The sequence below is a fragment of the Ornithorhynchus anatinus genome, chromosome 1 (assembly GCF_004115215.2).
Source record: "Ornithorhynchus anatinus isolate Pmale09 chromosome 1, mOrnAna1.pri.v4, whole genome shotgun sequence".
Classification (NCBI taxonomy): domain Eukaryota; kingdom Metazoa; phylum Chordata; class Mammalia; order Monotremata; family Ornithorhynchidae; genus Ornithorhynchus; species Ornithorhynchus anatinus.
Window position 1 is genome coordinate 128,526,717 of NC_041728.1, and position 17,085 is coordinate 128,543,801.

Below are 17,085 nucleotides of genomic sequence, written 5' to 3' on the forward strand. Positions count from 1 at the left end.
AACAAATACCAACATTATTATTATTATAATAAGCACTCAATAAATACGATTGAATGAATGAATGAATATGCCCATGACTGTTCTAAGCAATGGGGTAGATATAAGGTAATCAGGTTGCCCCAGGTGGGGCTCACAGTCTTAATCCCCATTTTACAGATGAGGTAATTGAGGCACAGAAAACTGAAGTGACTTGGCCAAGGTCACACAACAGGCAAATGGCAGAGCAGGATTAGAACCCATGTCCTGACTCCCAAACCTGGGCTCTTGCCACTAGGCTGTGCTGCTTCTCACGGGAAGGGAACACGCCAGGAACTCCTTCCACCTATATATCCAACAGACAATGACTCTCCCCACCTTCAAAGCCTTATTAAAATCACATCCCCCCAAGAAACCTTCCCCAACTAAACTCTCATTTCCTCTTCTCCCACTCCTTTCAGCATCATCCTTACACTTGGATCTGTACCCTTTATTCACTTCACCCTCAGCCCCGTGGCATTTAGGTACATGTCAGTAATTTATTTATATTAATCTCTGTCTCCCTGTAAGCTCCTTGTGGGCAGGGAACGTGTTTATCAACTCCGTTATATTGTAGTCTTCCAAGTGCTTTGCACAATGTAAGGGCTCAATAAATACTTTCATTCATTCATTTATTCATTCATTCAATAGTATTTATTGAGCGCTTACTATGTGCAGAGCACTGTACTAAGCGCTTGGAATGGACAATTCGGCAACAGATAGAGACAGTCCCTGCCCTTTGACGGGCTCACAGTCTAATCGGGGGAGACGGACAGACAAGAACAATGGCAATAAATAGAGTCAAGGGGAAGAACATCTCATAAAAACAATGGCAAATAAATAGGATCAGGGTGATGTACATCTCATTAAACAAAATAAATAGGGTGATGAAGATATATACAGTCGAGCGGACGAGTACGGTGCTGAAGGGGTGGGACGGGAGAGGGGGAGGAGGAGAGGGAAAGGGGGGGAGAAGAGGGTTTAGCTGCGGAGAGGTGAAGGGGGGGTAGAGGGAGCAGAGGGAAAAAGGGGGAAGCTCATTCTGGGAAGGCCTCTTGGAGGAGGTGAGCTTTAAGTAGGGTTTTGAAGAGGGGAAGAGAATTAGATTGTCGGAGGTGAGGAGGGAGGGCATTCCAGGACTGCAGGAGGACGAGGTCCAGGGGTCGGCGGCGGGATAGGTGAGAACGGGGGACTGTGAGGAGGTGGGCGGCAGAGGAGCGGAGCGTGCGGGGTGGGCGGTAGAAAGAGAGAAGGGAGGAGAGGTAGAAAGGGGCAAGGTGATGGAGAGCCTGGAAGCCTAGAGTGAGGAGTTTTTGTTTTGAGTGGAGGTTGATAGGCAACCACTGGAGGTGATTAAGACAGGCCCAGATCGTTTCTGCAGGAAGATGAGCCGGGCAGCGGAATGAAGAATAGACCGGACCGGGGTGAGAGAGGAGGAAGGGAGATCAGAGAGCAGGCTGACACAGTAGTCTAGCCGGGATATAACGAGAGCCTGTAGCGGTAAGGTAGCCGTTTGGGTGGAGAGGAAAGGGAGGATCTTGGCGATATTGTAGAGGTAAGACCGGCAGGTCTTGGTAACAGATCGGATGTGTGGGGTGAACGAGAGAGACGAGTCAAAGATGAAAATAAATGGTGGTATTTGTTAAGCGCTTACTATGTGCAAAGCACTGTTTGTTCTAAGCACTGGGGGATACAAGGTGATCAGGTTGTCCCACGTGGGGCTGACAGTTTAAATCCCCATTTTACAGATGAGGTAACTGAGGCACCGAGAAGTTAAGTGACTTGCCCACAGTCACACAGCTGACAAGTGGCAGAGCTGGGATTTGAACCCATGACCTCTGACTCCCAAGCCCGTGCTCTTTCCACTGAGCCACGTTACCACATGCACGACATCCACATCCCAGATACGATGGACTGTGCTCTGGAAGTCACAATCACAATGAAGCAGCTTGCAAATCCAATTCTAAATTCAAAATATTAGGATAGTAATAGATGGTGGGGAGAGAGGAGTCAGGGTTGAAGAAGGTATTTCAATGGTGGACACGATTTCAATGAAGGCAATCACTCTCTCTGTAGGATTCACTGAACACTTCCTCTGTGATATGGTGTTTGGTGTGACATTTAATGAAAGTTGCTGGGAGAGTAAAGCAGACAGATGAAGCCAGACCCATAGGTAAAAAGACTAGAAAAAGGTCAGGATTAACATATGAAGACTAACCTAAGTGATGATTCAGAGTGGAGCAGAATGATGAAAATAGGAAGGAACAGAAACACTCGAGGAAATCTGGTTGTAAAAAAGGCTGAAGCAAACCATGCAAATGATCTGGATAATTGAAGTCTAAATAATATTTAGGTCACAATTAACTAGATTTTTCAGGCTCCAAAAATCTTATCTAAGGAAAATAATTTTCCATATTAATATCCATGTGTAGGCAACGCCTAAGACAAGCTCATTCATCAAGGCGCGAAGGGAAAGAACGAGGAAAGGTATTAAATGAAAAAATATGAATAACTGAGTACTCCCAATCCGCAGGCAAGACAGAGATCAGGGAAGAGCATCTAGAGAGAAGCAGCAAGAAATGGGTACGGATTCACCTTGACAAAGGCATCTCGTCGGTCAACGGCCTGAACGATGTTCAGAGGCCTTGAAACGCTTTCTCCTCGGATGAAGTTGGAGTGGTACGTCAAGCAGTTCTGGAGTGCTTTGTGTTCCACCTTCAGACACAAACAGAAGAAGCAGATTACTTTTAATAGGAACAAAGAGAGGGCAGGAAAGGGAGAGAAGAGGGAGTCATAGCTCAGGGGCCCAGGGAACCTTGAGCAAGGAGGTGTTGGGGTTACAAAGCCCAGGGAGCAGGTCTGAATCCTAGGATGGGGACAGTGCTCTCATCTGGAACCTGGGGAAAGGTGTCACAGTGGGCAAGGACTGTGTCTCTTTATTGTTGATTTGTACTTTCCAAGCGTTTAGTACGGTGCTCTGTACACAGTAAGCGCTCGGTAAATACGATCGAATGAATTAGCCATGAAGAAGAGGGTCCAGGCAAACGGAAAGCAGCAGAGCGGGCGGAGAATTTCAGTGAAGACAGCCCAACCCTCAAAGTCAGGAATCCACTGGATGCGTTTTGTGACTCTTAACGCCTCAATTCTGCAGAAGGAAAATGAGCCTGATAAGGTCAATTATCCTCCTACTGAGCAGTTTTTGTCGAGATAGATAAAGTTCTTCAGAAATGGTTTTGAAAACGAGTAAAGCTGCCAAAACGGGACCTCCTTTTGACCACATTTGGTTCCCCGTCATTGCTCCTTTGAACAGCCTGGTGGGTGCGTCAGCCCAGCGACCGGATTCCCGGGGATACCTGCAACAAACTAAAGCCGGTGAAAAGTCGATATTACCTCGAGTAATTTAGTCACGGTGGGAAAGTGTGGGGAATCCAACACATCAGAGCAGTCCAGATTCTCGAACACAGCGGCTGGGAACCAGAAATAGCAAAAGAAATTAAGAACGCAACACCATCCATCTAGCCCAGTATTCTGCCTCCACTAGGGCCACCAAAGGTTGCTTGAAAGAACATCTGAGCCTCATGGTTAAAAGGCATATCTACTATAAAAATAATAATGGTATTTCTTAAGCATTTACTATGTGCCAAACATTGTGTTTAGTGCTGAGGTAGATACATAATGATCAGTTCAAAATTCTATCACTTTTAATGTTACCCTCACTAATAATGGATCTATTGTTCATCAAACTAACCCTTCTTAAGCCTTCAAATTTCTCTTAACTATTCTCTCCTATCATTAATTCTTCTCTAGAATAAGTAATTATGGATTTCTCATTAATGGAATTCATGTTAAATCTATTGGTATTTTTTTTTTTGCCTCCACAATGACCTGTGATAAATTCCAAATGTTTGCCACTCTTCATAAATAAATTTTTCCTTTTGTTTTAAATCAAATATACTGAATTTCTGGAGGTGTGGGATTTAATGAAAAACAAAGTTGTTTTCACCCTTTCACCACCCTTAATCATATTCTCTCTCAGCCTTATATCTTTCCAGTCAGAAATGTCATATGGTGTTTTTTTTCCAGTTTATCCTCATATGGAAGAGGGTCCATGCCCCTGGACTTTTCAATTTCCTTCCTCTGTACTTTCTCCACGAGGGGTACAACATTTTTTAAAATGAGGCAACCAGAACTGCAAACATTCTTTCAGATGCGGGCAAATATTTTCTTTTCTTTCCATATAATACCCATCACGTTGGTCCTTTTCAGTTGCCGCTGCTCACCGAGCTGATGATTTGAAGGAATAGTTTTCATTGATTATCCTTTTTATCTAGGTTGTGATTGGTTCAGAGCCCATCATCATGCAGTTTGCATTATTTTTCCCCAGTGGAATTATTTTACATTAGTTCAAGCTGAAACTCATTGGCCACTTTCCAGCCCAATTATGCAGTCGCTCCCCAAAATCAAACCTCCATTAAAATCTAGTATAGGCGTTGAAGACCTCAACCCCAACCTACGGAAAAGGATCGTCTTTTCCCACCGGTACCGTGCTTGCAGTTATCTGGAGGAGCGACACTGCTTCTGAACATCATTACTGACCATCAGTCACCCAAAAGGCTTTCAGTAGCAACTCTGGGGCCACTGATTTATATAAAATTTCATGTTTAGAAGTAACTAGAGTAAACCACCTAAGCATAAAGAATGGTACCAAAACGGAAAACCAACCCTTCTGTGAATCCAGCCAGTAATGAAGTTCTCATAAATAATACGCAGGCAATTTCCAAGGTGAACAGTCGTTCTTGTGGCTGTGGCCACATCTGGCTTACATTGTATCCTCAACTTGCAACTCCCTCCTCCCCACAAATCTACCAGACCACAGCATTTCCCAGCTTCAGAGCTCTTCCTGGATGAACCCACAGTGTCTGTCACACGAAATCAACATCCCCCTTTAGTACTTACGATTGTCGGCAGTTCTTATGCATATTTTTAATTATTACACACTTATTCAGCTATTTTATCCTGATACATTTGTTCTTCCTACTTCCATGCTCTTTCAATATGTTTTATCTCTTTCTCTCCCTTATTCGGGCAGAGAAACTTCATCTTTGCTTCTCTTTTCTCTCCATTCCTTCTCAGGCTCTTTCACGGGCTCTTCCCTGGTCATTCAATCCCAAACTCTGGGTGTCCCTCAAGGCTCAATTCTCAATCCATCTCCACTCCTTGGGGAACTCAACCTCTTTCAGGGCTCTAAAGATGAATCAAATCTACTTCATTAGCCCAAACCAGTCTCCTTTCCTGCAATCTTGAATCTCCCATCTCCAGAACATCCCAACATAGATGGCCCCTCAAGCACACCATATCCAAAATTGGACTTACCTTCCCTCTTAAGTCCTCTCTTGCTCCTAACTTTCCCATTTTTAAAAAATCGATAAAACCTCCTCCCTCCCCATCTCTCAAGCTCCCAATCTTGGCATTACCCTTTCTCTCTTTCATCTCCCATATTCAGTCAGTCATTTCCTTCTTCACATCTTCTCTCCAACCAAATTGGCACCACAGTGGTCCAAGGACTTGTCATAGCCCAACTTTAATGATAATAATGACGGTATTTGTTAAGCGCTTACTCTGTGCCAAGCACTGTTCTAAGCACTGGGGTAAATACAGGGTAATCAGGTTGTCCCACATGGGGTTTACTGTTTTAATCCTGATTTTTCAGATGAGGTAACTGGCACAGAGAACTTAAGTGACTTGCCCAAGGTCACACAGCAGACAAGTGGCGGAGGCGGAATTAGCACCCACGTGCTCTTGCAAATGTCTCTGTCATCAGTTTCCCTCTCTAATCCATGGTTTACACAGCTGCCCAGATCATTTTTCAGGAACATCATTTTGTACATGCCTTCCCACTGCTCAAAAACCTCAAATGGTTGCCCATTCCTCTCTGTATCAGCAGAAACCCCTGACAACTGGCTTCAAGGAATTCAGTCGGCTCTCTCCCTCCTACTTATCCTCATTTCTCCCACTGTACTCAGCTCATTCACTTCACTCCTCTTCAACAAAGCTATTCGATTTAATATTTAAATTTAATCTCAAGGCCAACCTCCTATCCTCCCTCCTTTCTGGAGCTGCCTCTCTCTTCACTTATGGCAGGCTGCTCTCCCTCTCTCTTTAAAGGTCTTCTGAAATTAAATGTCCCGCAGGAGACCTCTTCTGGTTCCTCTCTCATTTCCCACCCTGTTTCTCCCTTGCCACTTGGGCACTTCCATGTAACCTGTTGGGGAACTCACTCTCCTGTTGCATTTTTGTATATATTTTTACACTTTGTGGTTTCTCCCTACTTGCGATTTATTTTAGTGTTTATTTTACTGTTGGGAGATCCCTGAGGAGTTTTCTCCCAAGCATTAACTACAATGTTTTGCACAGATTAAACACTCAGTATTACTGATTGATTTTATACTCTTACAAGTGACTAATCTAGTGTTCCTCACTCAGACATCCAATAGATACCATTGATTGATTGCTTTCACTTTGTTGGGAAGCCTTACTGAAATGGATGGAATTTTAGGACATCTCTGGGAGCTCACCGGATTGTTTAGGTCACTGGGAAGGACGAAGTTTACCTGTGAACTCCACATTCCCCAGATGTAAAATGGCCGCCAACAACTTGCTAATGTCCCAGTTCTCAGAAGGGGAGAACTGGAGGATCTTCATAGCAGAAGAAATATGAGCATACTCTTTGGCATCGTCCCGCCCATCACAGGAAGTACAATTCCCCTGTAAAAGTGAATGGGACAGCATAAAGGTAGCAAAATCTTCGAGCAGTCGGGCTAGCCTGAATAACGCCGATTCACACACACGAAGGAGCTACATTTTCCCAATCCTTCTCCCGGGTTCCATCCTCATCCAGCATGCCACTGAGTTGAGAGAGGATGGAGTGAATTTTTCCAGCAGTCCAAGGAATCCCAAGTGTTCTGAACAGGATGAGTTCCGAGAAGACATGCAAATGATTGTAAACGAAGCAGCGTGGCTCAGCGGAAAGAGTCTGGGCTTGGGAGTCAGAGGTCATGGGTCCTAATCCCGGCTCCACCACTTGTCAGTTGTGTGACTTTGCGCAGGTCACTTCGCTTCTCTGGGCCTCAGTTACCTCATCTGGAAAATGGGGATTAAGACTGTGAGCCCCATGTGGGACAACCTGATTCCCCTGTGTCTACCCCAGTGCTTAGTACAGTGCTCTGCACATAGTAAGCGCTTAACAAATACCAACATTATTATGAGCTAACAAATCAGCCACTTGTTTGTGATATTTGTTAAGTGCTTACTATGTGCTAGGCATTGAACTAAGTATTGGAGCTTACAATTTTAATCCCCATATTACAGATGAGGCAACTGAGGCACAGAGAAGTGAAGTGACTAACAGACATCTGGCAGCGGAGCCGGGATTTGAACTCGGGTCCTCCTGACTCCCAGGTCCATGCTCTTTCAAGAAGGCCAACACGTGCTTTGAAAATATTGTCAAGCAGGGTGCGGTAGAAGAATAGAATCAGGTTCCAGATCACCCAGAAGGTCTTCAGGGCCTTAGTGCTGTCCAACCTTGTCTACGGTTTGAGATCCAGGTCCAACACAGACACCACACCTGACTCCTTGAACAGTTCCAGCAGTATCAATTCTGTGCTTTGCTCAACACCAAGCGGCAGATCAGGTTTACAAAAAAATGAAGTCCTGGAAGAAGTCAGTCAACTAGCACTGACACTATGCTCACCACAAGACGGCAAAACCAGGTGGGCCTCGGGAGGAGAATAGACAATGGCAGAATGCCCAAGCAGCTGGTCTATGGCCAACTGAAATTGGGCAACTGGAAACAAGGAGGCCAGAGGAACCAATTTTTAATAATTCCTCCCTATCTCGCAAGTCTGTAACCTCCATGTTGTCCTCTCCCAAGCATTTAGTTCAGGGCTCTGCACATAGTAAATGCTCATTAAATACCACTGACGGTGATAGTTGCCCTCATCTCACCTCTCTCATTCAGCCCACATATTTAATCTGTCACCAAATCCTGTCGGTTTTATCTTCACAGTGTGAATGAATGAATCCCTAAAATCCACCCTTTCTTTTCCATCCAGGCTGCTACTCTGCTGATTCAAGCACGTATCCTGTCCCACCTTGACTATTACCTATCTACCTCTTCACCGCTAATTCTATTGTAAGGTACTTTCTGAAGTGCTTGGTACAACGTTCAGCACCTAGTAAGCACTCAATAAATACGATTGATTGTTTGTCCTCCCTGCCTCTTGTTTTTCCCTACTCCAGTCCGTACTTCGCTCCGCTGCCGGGATCTTTTTTCTTAAAAACCCCCACATTCAATCCATGTCTCCTTAAGAACCTTCCAGGGGTTGCCCATCCACCTCCGCCTCAGTTGAAAACTTCTTACCTTTAGTTTTAAAGCACTCGATCAGCTATCCCCCTCCTACCTTCCCTCACTGACCTCTTACTACAATCCAACCCACCAACCTGGCTCCTCTAGGACCAGCTTGCTCACTGTGCCCCGATCTCATCTAACTGGTAACCCCTTTCCCATATCCTCCCTCTGACCTGAAACTCCCTCTCCCTCCACATACACCAGACGACCAATCTCCACACCTCCAAAGCCCTATTAAAGTCATATCTCCTCCAAGAGGCCTTCCCCAGTTAAGCCTTCTTTTCCCCTGCTCTCTCTCCCTTCTGAATCATCTTTGCACTTGAATCTGTACCATTTAGGCATCTGCTATTCGTCCCACCCTCCGCTCTCGCATCTTGTCTTATACCGTCGAGTCGTCTTCCACCCGTAGCGATGCCATGGACACATCTCTCCCAGAACGCCCCGCTTCCATCTGCGATCGTTCTGGTAGTGGATCCATAGAGTTTTCTTGGTAAAAATACAGAAGTGCCTCCTTCTGCGCAGTAAACTTGAGTCTTAACCCTTGATTCTCTCCCGTGCTGCTGCTGCCCAGCACCGGTGAGTTTGGGCTTGCAGCAGATTGCCTTCCACTCGCTAGCCACTGGCCAAGCTAGGAATGGAATGGGTAGGCCTCTGCTTGACTCTCCCTCCTGTAGACGAGACTGGTGTGACCCTGAGAGGGGCAGCTCTTGCATACATATCTCTAAATTATATATTATAAATTATTTATAGTAATGTCTGTCACCCTCTTGACTGTAAGGAGGGAACATGTCTACCAACTCTGTTATACTCTCCCAAGTGCTTAACACAGTGCTCTGAATACAGTAAGTGACCAACAAATACCACTGATGATGACAGAGCAGTGAAACAAGTTCAGAGTCAATCTTTTTATGGCATTTCTTAAGCGCTCCCATGTGTCCAACATTTTCCTAAGCGCTAGGATAGATACAAGTTAATCAGATTGGACACAGTCCCTTTTCCACATAGGCCTCACAGTCTTAATCCCCATATTACAGATGAGGTAACTGAGGCACAGAGAAGTAAAGTGGCTTGCCCGAGGTCACCCAGCAGTCGTGGCCGACTCTCAGACCCAGACCTAAGCCGCTGCCTTTCTATACCATGGCTCACTGCAATCAGGAAGGATAGACCCTGCTGGGGAAGGAGCTCTTTAAGGAGGCGGAAGTAAAGAGCCTCAGGTGAAGACAGTGTCAACAGCTGAAAGCAAGCTTGGCAGCATGAAGGTCAGACTGGCCACATGCACAATGCTCACTCACCAAAAGGTGTAATTCACTGGCAGTAGTGTCTTCGTAAAGGATGAACGATGACGAGCTCATTGATGGGTAGGGATTGTCTCTGTCTGTTGCCGAACTGTACTTTCCAAGCACTTACTACAGTGCTCTGCACATAGTAAGCACTCAATAAATATAATTGAATGAATGAACTATTCATTCAATTCATTCATTCAATAGTATTTATTGAGCGCTTACTATGTGCAGAGCACTGTACTAAGCGCTTGGGATGAACAAGTCGGCAACAGATAGAGACGGTCCCTGCCGTTTGACGGGCTTACGGTCTAATCGGGGGAGACGGACAGACGAGAACAATGGCGATAAATAGAGTCGAGGGGAAGAACATCTCGTAAAAACAATGGCAACTAAATAGAATCGAGGCGATGTACAATTCATTGACAAAATAAATAGGGTAACGAAAATGTATACAGTTGAGCGGACGAGTCCAGTGCTGTGGGGATGGGAAGGGAGAGGTGGAGGAGCAGAGGGAAGAGGGGAAAAAGAGGGTTAAGCTGTAGAGAGGTAAAGGGGGGATGGCAGAGGGAGTAAAGGGAGAAGAGGAGCTCAGTCTGGGAACGCCTCTTGGAGGAGGTGAGTTTTAAGTAGGGTTTTGAAGAGGGAAAGAGAATCAGTTTGGCGGAGGTGAGGAGGGAGGGCGTTCCGGGACCGCGGGAGGACGTGACCCGGGGGTCGACGGCGGGATAGGCGAGACCGAGGGACGGCGAGGAGGTGGGCGGCGGAGGAGCGGAGCGTGCGGGGTGGGAGGTAGAAAGAGAGAAGGGAGGAGAGGTAGGAAGGGGCAAGGTGATGGAGAGCCTCGAAGCCTAGAGTGAGGAGTTTTTGTTTGGAGCCGAGGTCGATAGGCAACCACTGGAGGTGTTTAAGAAGGGGAGTGACACGCCCAGATCATTTCTGCGGGAAGATGAGCCGGGCAGCGGAGTGAAGAATAGACCGGAGCGGGGCGAGAGAGGAGGAAGGGAGGTCAGAGAGAAGGCTGACACAGTAGTCTAGCCGGGATATAACGAGAGCCCGTAACGGTAAGGTAGCCGTTTGGGTGGAGAGGAAAGGGCGGATCTTGGCGATATCGTAGAGGTGAAACCGGCAGGTCTCGGTAACGGATAGGATGCGTGGGGTGAACGAGAGAGACGAGTCAAGGATGACACCGAGATCGCGGGCCCGAGAGACGGGAAGGATGGTCGTGCCATCCACGGTGATAGAGAAGTCTGGGAGAGGACCGGGTTTGGGAGGGAAGATGAGGAGCTCAGTCTCGCTCACGTTGAGTTTTAGGTGGCGGGCCGACATCCAGGTGGAGACGTCCCGGAGGCGGGAGGAGATGCGAGCCCGAAGGGAGGGGGAGAGGACAGGGGCGGAGATGTAGATCTGCGTGTCATCTGCGTAGAGATGGTAGTCAAAGCCGTGAGAGCGGATGAGTTCACCGAGGGAGTGAGTGTAAATGGAGAACAGAAGAGGGCCGAGAACTGACCCTTGAGGAACTCCAACAGTTAAAGGATGGGAGGGGGAGGAGGCTCCAGCGAAGGAGACCGAGAATGACCGGCCAGAGAGGTAAGAGGAGAACCGGGAGAGGACAGAGTCCGTGAAGCCAAGGTGAGATAAGGTATGGAGGAGGAGGGGATGGTCGACAGTGTCAAAGGCAGCAGAGAGGTCGAGGATTAGAATGGAATTAGATTAGAATGGAATTAGAATGGAATGAAATTAGAACTATCTAGGCTAGGTAGTCTGTAGACTCATTTGAAGACACAAATTCTGAAAATTGGGTCTAAATGTGGGTTGAGTCCAGATAATAATCACATCCAAAGAGAACAGATATATAGGTCATGAATAGCTAGAAAAATAAATAGCAGTTTAGATGATTGATCTATCTAAATTTTTTTTACTCATCCCTTCATCCACTGGGGAAATACATAAAGCAGTAGAGTGTGATACTGTTACAAGACACCCAGTGGTCCCCTAGTGATCTGAAACCCTGAAAATCATTCATTTCAGTGTCTGGAATTTTTATTTGTTGTTTATATGCAGCAGAAGCTTATTTCCTTTGCTTTGGCGGGACTTGTTGATGAGTCTGGTTGACAAAATGAGGTAGGAGTTCATTGAAGTTGGGGATATAAAGTAGTGTCTTACCATAGTCAGGTAATGGTACTCTGAAGCAGTCCCCAAATTCAGCATCTTCTTTTGTTCTGCATTCATTCCCATTAACATGCAGTAAAAGATGTGATAATTCCTCTCTTCAGGCGCCTGGTGGGGGAAACACCAGATTTCGTCACTTAAAACATTCACATTGATTCCTCCTTGGTTTCCCAACCCAAAGAGACAGGGGATTAAAGAGGCAGTAGGGATCCAGGGACAAGATGGTCACTCTAAAATCACCAGCTTTAACCTCATAACCCTTACACCGATGCACAAAATTATCCCAGGGAAACAGAATCAAATGATCGACCCCCTAAGGTGACCCAGCTAGGGAAAATGTAAAGAAGAAACACAGCTCGTGAATGGGGGAGAGCGTGAAATTCTCTGTTGGTAGATGGTCACAATCCCCATTCTTCAACTGATTCCAGAGATTGCTCTGGCAGCTACAAATGATACAGAGGTCAACTAAGAGTGGGTGCTTCTCCCCAGCTGGGACAAGGGGGCTGTCTTTACCTGTCGGCAGACGCGGGATTTCTCCAGGAGAAACTGCTCAATCTGGGCTCCTTCGATCACCCCGTTCCGGTTGAAGTGGATGTCGATGTATTTTCCGAAGCGGCTCGAGTTGTCATTTCGAATGGTTTTGGCATTTCCAAAGGCTGGGAAGTGGCGGGGAGGGAAGATGGATGGGGAGACATAGTGTTCATTCACAGGTCAGAGGGCTCCCAACCCCTCACAGATTCCATCTGCAAAATTAGGGGATTCTTAACGTGCTCTCTGGGTTAAAGGAGAGGAGCCTCGCTTGGATAGTGTGTGAGTGTGCGAAGTGTGTGATCTCTAGGGATTTCACAACTAGGACAGCCATTTATCAGATTCTACCACCAAAAGTTGGTTTTCATCCTCCCTGTCCTTCACAGTTGCGGTGTCAGATTCTATTTTGGCCGTTACTTTAATTTTGTGGGCTCAGTGACTCTCCGCTGCATCTTCCGCTGCTGAGTTCTGCAGAACAGACAAGGCGTCTACATTCACATGAACCTGGGAGGGGAGGGCTCTGGAGCATTTAATAAAGATGGTATTTATTAAGTGCTGAATACGTACCATGGACTAGCATGAATTGTGCTGGCTGGGCTGTAGTAGATTAACCACCCTCGGCCCTATGGCACTTATGTATCTGTATTTTATTTTAATGTCTGTCTCCACCTCTAGATTTCAAGGTCCTTGGGGACAGGGAATGTGTCTACCGACTTGGTGTGTTGTACTCTCCAAACGCTTAATAAGGTGCTCTGCACACATTAAGTGCTCAATAAATACCATTGATTGAGGTAAGGTAACAGGGGGAGAGTTGATTGAGTGCCTTAAAGCTGATGGTAAGGAGTTTCTGTTTGATGCAGAGATGGGTGGGTAACCACTGGAGGATTTTGACAAGGGGGGATGTATGGGCTGAATGGCTTTTTACAAATATGATCTGGGCAGCAAAGTGAAGGATGGACTGTAAAGAGAGGCGAAACAGGAGGCAGGAGGAAGCAAGTCAATGTGATCAATGAGAGCTCAGAGCTGTAAATACCTTGTTGGACATGCAAGAATAACGATAATAATAATATTGATGACGATGGTATTTGTTAAGTTCTATGTGCCAAGCACTGTTCTAAGTGCTGAGGTAGATACAAGATAATCAGGTTGTCCCATGTGGGGCTCACAGTCTTAATCCCCATTTTACAGATGAGGTAACTGAGGCACAGAAAAGTTAAGTCGCTTGCCTAAGGTCACCCAGCAGACAAGTGGCAGAGCCTGGATTAGAACCCACATTCTCTGCTTCCCAAGCCCATACTCTTCCCACTAACACCTAGCGTGAGGATCTGGCTCAACACACTCCCAACCAGTGGCTGTCTAGAGGAGGAGAGAGGCCTGAAAGAGAAATAAAGCAAAATTTTCCCAAGTGGTCCAAAGAGTAAGGTTGGGAGAGTTCTAGGTTTCAGGTGGGCTGTCTGGTCTTTTACCAATAAGCTATGGTGTGACATGTTAAGCTATGCTGTGACATCAAGCGCTTAGTACAGCGCTCTGCACATAGTAAGTGCTCAATAAATACTATTGAATGAATTCAGTGTTTCGGGCAGGGACTGAGAAGGAGAGGACTCAGCATCTCTACGCTGCCAAGGCCTCCAAGGGGAAAGGGGCGGCTTGTTTCTCCCTACCTTCCAGAATAGGGTTGGCCTCTAGAATCTGCTGTTCAATCCAGGAATGCTGGCCACTGACAGCAGCTAAAAACTGCAGGATCAGTTTGGTTGTCTCAGTCTTCCCCGCTCCTGACTCTCCGCTAAAAAAGATAAAGACATTGAAAACTCAGTATTGGCTTTCTATACTTCCAGAGGAGAGGTTTTTCCCTCAGGCCTGATCGAATCTGGTGCTTGTTTCTAGTTGGTCACTCCCTTAAATTGATGCTCTGGGTTGGAATTGAGGGGAAATACACCTCATCAGACCATACATATGTAAGTGCTAGTTTGCCAGAGTCAATTTTTGTCATTAATTGGCTGACCCAGCTTGGTGTGTTACTGGGACACCCAGACTTAAATCAACGTTGAAATAGTCTGGCCCACCAACAATTCTTTCCTTTCCCAGCCTTCCCCAGGGTTGTTTCACTAGTAGTACCCTATTTATTTTGTTAATGAGATGTACATCACCTTGATTCTATTTATTTGCTATTGTTTTAATGAGATGTTCATCCCTTTGATTCTATTTATTGCTATTGTTATTGTCTGTCTGTCTCCCCCGATTAGACTGTAAACCCGTCAAAGGGCAGGGACTGTCTCTATCTGTTACCGATTTGTACATTCCAGGTGCTTAGTACAGTGCTCTGCACATAGTAAGCGCTCAGTAAATACTATTGAATGAATGAATGAATAAATAGTAAAACCAGTGACAACTATCACCAGGAACAATAATAATGCCTTGAATTTGCATAGTGCTTTTATTTTCCAAAGCACTCTCTCATTACTCCTCTCATATTCATTTATACTTATAAGATAGGGGGAGGCCCACATTAACAATACCCATCATACAGATGAGGAAACTGAGGCAAGAAAAGTATAGGATGGGCGGTCCAGAGGGAGACTGGAACTAGAACTCAGGTCTTTTACATCTCAGAACCCTGCTCTTTCCATAAATCATAGAAAAGGCTCTGCAATCTCCTTACCGCCCCTCTCAGGATCACACCTGGAGAGTTTCCAGTCCTCTACCAGTCTCAACTACGAGACAGAGAGTCAAGCAGAGGCTTGTCCATTCCATTCCTAGTTTGGGCAGTGGCTAGCCAGTGGCAGGCAATCTCCTGCAAGTCAAAACTCACCTATTCTGGGCAGCAGCGGCACGGGAGAGAGCCGAGGGCAGAGACTCGCGGTAACGGTAAACCACTTCCGTATTTTTACCAAGAAAACTCTATGGATCCACTACCAGAACGATTGCAGATGGAAAGCGGGGTGTTCTGGGAGAGACGTGTCCGTGGTGTCGCTATGCGTCGGAAACGACTCGACGGCATAAGAAGAGACAATCTCCTTACCCAGCAGCACCGAGTCTACTTTCCTGACCCTTCTCAATTATTAATATTGGGCTTCAAAAAAAAAAGGTACCTGATGACACAACACTGGTCTTTCCTATTCCTCTTCATGTTGAAGTAGCAGTTGTCTGCGATGGCAAAGACATGAGGTGGTAGTTCCCCAACCCGCTTGTCATAATACAAGTGGATCTGGTCCAGAGAGTAGAGAGGCAACACCTGATAGGGGTTCACCGCTACCAAGATGGAGCCCGTGTAGGTCTGTGGAAGGAAGGGGTTAGTTAGCCCCAGTATACGAAGTAGCAAGGGGAGAGAGTCGAGGGTGTTCAGGATGTCCGAGACCTACCAAGTGCGTTCAGAGCAGCTGGCAGCAAAACCCACTAGATTTCTGTTGAAAGCAATACTTTTTTCAAATGGGGTGGTGGAAACACTACGGGGAGGGTCAAGGGGGAAGGCCAAGGGAGCTGCAGAGACCGGAGCTGGAGAGTTTTGAAAAGCAGTAGGTGATGGGCACAGGAACCGGCTAAGTGCACGTTGAGCAGACTTCCTTCACCTCAAGGGGTCTATCTTTGTACTCCCTCGACAACCTTTACGATGCTCCGCAGTGCCAGTGGGAAAACTGGATCTGTGGAGCTACACACAAGTTTCTACATTTTGGGGGGCAGAATAATGTAGACCAAAAGGGGCAATGAGAGCCCTTGATGGGGAGAAGGGAAGGAATCAAGATTCATTCATTCAATCATAATTATTGACTGCTTACTGTGTGCACAACACTGTACTAAGCACTTGGGAGAGTGCAATAACCATTCCCTGCCCACAAAACGTTTAAAGTCTAGAGGGGGAGACAGACATTAATATAAATAAGTTATGGATATTAATAGTATCTGAATAAAGGGAGTAGGTCAGGATGACACAGAAGGGAGTGGGAGAAGAGGAAAGGAGGGCTTAGACAGGGAAGGCCTCTCGAAGGAGATGTGCCTTCAATAAGGCTTTGAATGGGGGAGACAGTAATTATCTGTTGGATTTGAGGAGGGAGAGCGATCCAGGTCAGAGGGAGGATGAGGGTGAGGGGGTCAGCGGGGAGACAGAAGAGATCGAGGTACAATGATAATAAGGTTGGTATTAGATGAGCAAAGTGCTTGGGCTGGGTTGTAGTTATTATAATAATAATGTTGGTATTTGTTAAGCGCTTACTATGTGCAGGGCACTGTTCTAAGCTCTGGGGTAGATACAGGGTCATCAGGTTGTCCCATGGGAGGCTCACAGTCTTTATCCCCATTTTACAGATGAGGGAACTTAGGACCAGAGAAGTTAAGTGACTTGCCCACAGTCACACAGCTGACGAGCGGCAGAGCTGGGATTCGAAACCATGACCTCTGGCTCCCAAGCCCGGGCTTTTTCCACTAAGTCACGCTGCTTCTCTCTAGTAGGAGAGTAGCGAGGTGAAGTAGGAGCGGGCAAGGTGATTGAATGCTTTAAAGCCAATGATGAGGAGTTTTCATGACTTGGAAAAGTTTAGGCTATCAATTTATCAGCAAAGGGAGATCTTGGGATTTCTTAGACTTCTAGTTACCATAGAGTGCTGAGTACCCTGATGGTGCTCAATAAATTAAGGCAGAATTATTGACTTGCTGGCTATCTGTCCCAAGGGATGGGTCTGAGGGAAGCTG

At 46.2% G+C, this 17,085-nt stretch overlaps 1 protein-coding gene across 1 annotated transcript in view; it reads right to left on the bottom strand.

The window, feature by feature from the left end:
• Positions 1-17,085, bottom strand: part of MYO7B (myosin VIIB) — a 143,368-nt gene that overhangs the window by 99,235 nt on the left and 27,048 nt on the right. The window contains exons 5-11 of the mRNA XM_029074169.1: positions 15,492-15,676; positions 14,064-14,185; positions 12,388-12,530; positions 11,869-11,982; positions 6,627-6,780; positions 3,406-3,482; positions 2,611-2,730 (exon numbers count right to left, since the gene is read on the bottom strand). Coding sequence (XP_028930002.1) covers positions 2,611-2,730; positions 3,406-3,482; positions 6,627-6,780; positions 11,869-11,982; positions 12,388-12,530; positions 14,064-14,185; positions 15,492-15,676 — 915 coding nt within the window. The remainder of the gene's footprint in view (positions 1-2,610; positions 2,731-3,405; positions 3,483-6,626; positions 6,781-11,868; positions 11,983-12,387; positions 12,531-14,063; positions 14,186-15,491; positions 15,677-17,085) is intronic.